Consider the following 3,334-nt stretch of genomic DNA (forward strand, 5'->3'; position numbering starts at 1 on the left):
GTGGCACACACAGGGACAGGGACTCACAGGGACAGGGACGGGGATGGGGACAGGGACAGGGACAGGGAGCCACGGGGCACTCACAGGGATGGGGACAGGGAGCCACGGCCCATGGGACACTCAGGGACAGGGAGCCACAGACCCATCCAGGGACCCCACAGGTCCAGGGACCCCAGAGATCCATCCAGGGACCCCACACCCCATGGCACCCACAGGTCCAGGGACCCCAGAGATCCATCCAGGGACCCCACACCCCATGGCACCCACAGATCCAGGGACCCCAGAGATCCAGGGACACCCCCGGGACTGGTGGCTGAACCCCCTCAGGATGGGATCTGGGGACCTTTCCGAGGAATGGGATCCCCCAGAAGGGATGGAACACCCCAAAAGGGACAGAATGCCTCGTGGAATGGGATCCCCAAAAGCGACAGGACATTTCCCAGGGAATGGGGCCCCTCCCAAAGGACAGGACCCCAAGGAATGGGATCCCCCCAAAAAAGGATGGGATCTCCCAAGGAATAAGACCCCCCTGAAGGAATGGGGTCCCCCAAAAGGGACAGGATCTTTCCCAAAGCATGAGATCCCCCAAAAGGGATGGCACTTTTCCCAGGGATGGAACCCCAAAAGGGACAGGACCCCAAGGAATGGGACCCCAGAAGGGACAGGACCCCAAGGAATGGGACCCCAGAAGGGACAGGACCCCAGGAATGGGACCCCAGAAGGCACAAGACCCCCAGGGATGGGGCCCCAGAAGGGACAGGACTCCAGGAATGGGACCCCAGAAGGGACGGGACCCCAAGGAATGAGATCCTCCAGAAGGGACAGGACCCCAAGGGATGGAACCCCAGAAGGCACAAGACCCCAAGGAATGGGACCCCAGAAGGTGCAGGACCCCAAGGAATGGGACCCCAGAAGGGACAGGACCCCAGGAATGGGACCCCAGAAGGGACAGGACCCGTGCTGGTGTCTGACCCGGAACTGGGGCCGGGGCTCCTCCAGGGACTCTGCGGGGGTGTCCAGCGTCCCCCACTTGTAGGCGAACTCGGCGCCGCGGCGCTTCCACTCCTCCAGGAACAGCGTGGCCCAGATGACGTTGAAGATGGCAAAGACCACGCAGGAGATGTCCTGGCTGGTCTGGGGGACAGACGGCACCAACTGCACCGGGGTTGGGTCCCCTCCCCGCCGCCCACAGCCCCCAAATGCAGCCCTGGGGGGTTGGGAGTGCCCCCAGGCCAGGGGGAATGGATGGGGTGAGGCGCTGAGGGAAAAGGAGGAGGGAATCCACCAGGGAAGGGGGGAAATCCCACAAAGAGGGATGGAAAACCCCACAAGGAAGAAAGGAAAACCCCACAAGGAAAACCCCACAAGGAGGGATGGAAAACCTCATAAGGACAATCCCACAAGGAGGGATGGAAAACCTCATAAGGAAGAAAGGAAAACCCCATAAGGAAAACCCCACAAGGAGGGATGGAAAACCCCACAAGGACAATCCCACAAGGATGGATGGAAAACCCCATAAGGATGGATGGAAAACCCCATAAGGACAACCCCACAAGGAGGGATGGAAAACCCCAAAAGGAAGAAAGGAAAACCCCACAAAAAAGGGATGGAAAACCCCACAAAGAAGGATGGAAAGCCCCAAGGAAGAATGGAAATCCTCAAGGAGAGCTGGTAAACCCCAAGGAGGGATGAAAACCCCGCGAAGGGAAGAAAAGCCCACAAAGAGTGATGGAAACCCCAAAGGGGGGACGAAAACCCTTAAAGGAGTTTGGAAACCCTCAGAGAAGGATGGGAACCCCAAGAGGGGATGGAAACCCCAAGGAAGGTTGGGAAACCCCCAGAGTGGCCCCAGAGTGGCCCCAGAGGCCCCACCTGGTCGCTGTCGGTGAAGCTGTAGAGGATGGAGCCGAACACGGCCGGGTACACCATGGCCGAGGTGTAGAAGCCCAGCCAGGCGAAGTACATGGCAATCTTCACCCCGAAATAGTCACAGATGTCATCTGGGCGGGGCACAGGGGACATCAGCAGGGCCAGGACCCGAAAACCCCGCTGGGGTCACCCCAAACCCTCTGGGACCCCCTAAAACCCCTCTGGGGTCACCCCAAAGCTCAGTGAGGGGCTAGGAGCCCGAAAATCCCGCTGGGATCACCCTAAATGGGACCCCAAAAACCCCACTAGGCTCACCCTAAATGGGACCCCTAAAACCCCTCTGGGGTCACCCCAAACCCTCTGGGACCCCCTAAAACCCCGCTGGGGTCACCCCAAAGCTCACCAAGGGGCTGTGAGCTCCAAAACCCTGCTGGGACCCCACAAACCCTGCTGAGGTCACCCCAAAGCCTCAGGGACCCCAAAAGTGCCCCAAAGCTCACCGAGGGACTGGGACCCCAGAAAACCTTCTGGGATCACCCCAAGCCCTCTGAGACCCCAAAAACCTTGCTGGGGTCACCCCAAACCCCGTGGGACCCCCAAACCACCGCTGGTCTCACCGAGGGGCTGCACCTCGCACACCACGGGGTGACCCCAAAGCCTCGCCGAGGGACTGGGACCCCAAAAACCCTCCTGGGGTCACCCCAAACCCTGTGGGACCCCAAAACCCCTGCTGGCATGACCCCAAACCCCGTGGGACCCCCAAACCACCGCTGGTCTCACCGAGGGGCTGCACCTCGCACACCGCTTTGGGGTGACCCCAAAGCTTCACCAAGGGACTGGGACCCCACAAACCCTCTTGGGGTGACCCCAAACCCTCTGAGACCCCCAAAGCATCCCTGGCCTCACCGAGGGGCTGCGCCTCGCACACCGCCTGCACCCAGGACTTCATCAGGCGCTTGAGGATCCTCTGCTCGTGCAGCGGGAACAGCTGCTGGATCACCCCGCGCGCTGCCAGCTCCGGGACTGCCACGGGGACACGCGGTCAGCGACATCGGGGACACGGGGACACGGCCCGGGGTCCCCGCTGCCACCCCGCGGGGCCCTGCGGGGCGGGAGTAGGGGTGGGGACAATGGGGACAATGGGGACAGTGGGGACAGCTCTGTGCACACCAGGATCCTACAAACCCTGCCCAGCACACGGCCCCAGGGATGGGGACAATGGGGACGCGGGGTCAGGGACAATGGGGACACGGGGTCAAGGACAATGGGGACACGGCCCGGGATCCCCACTGCCACCCTGCATGGCCTTGGGGTGGCGGGGGTAGCACAGGGACAATGGGGACGGTGGCACGTGGGAGCTCCGTGCCATAGGGGTGGTGGCACCAGGTGCCACCAGGTGCCATGGCAGTGTCACTGGGTGCCATGGCAGTGTCACCGGGTGCCGCGGCAGGGGCCCCGGGGGGCG

The 3,334-nt window shown here is 62.3% G+C and overlaps 1 protein-coding gene across 1 annotated transcript in view; it reads right to left on the reverse strand.

Annotated features, from left to right (window-relative positions):
- The window catches only part of ANO8 (anoctamin 8), a 22,267-nt gene that overhangs the window by 11,701 nt on the left and 7,232 nt on the right, over positions 1-3,334 (reverse strand). The window contains exons 4-6 of the mRNA XM_031065176.1: positions 2,776-2,892; positions 1,873-2,000; positions 973-1,134 (exon numbers count right to left, since the gene is read on the reverse strand). Of these exons, the coding sequence (XP_030921036.1) occupies positions 973-1,134; positions 1,873-2,000; positions 2,776-2,892 (407 nt within the window). The remainder of the gene's footprint in view (positions 1-972; positions 1,135-1,872; positions 2,001-2,775; positions 2,893-3,334) is intronic.

Source organism: Geospiza fortis, unplaced genomic scaffold (genome assembly GCF_000277835.1).
Source record: "Geospiza fortis unplaced genomic scaffold, GeoFor_1.0 scaffold248, whole genome shotgun sequence".
NCBI lineage: Eukaryota > Metazoa > Chordata > Aves > Passeriformes > Thraupidae > Geospiza > Geospiza fortis.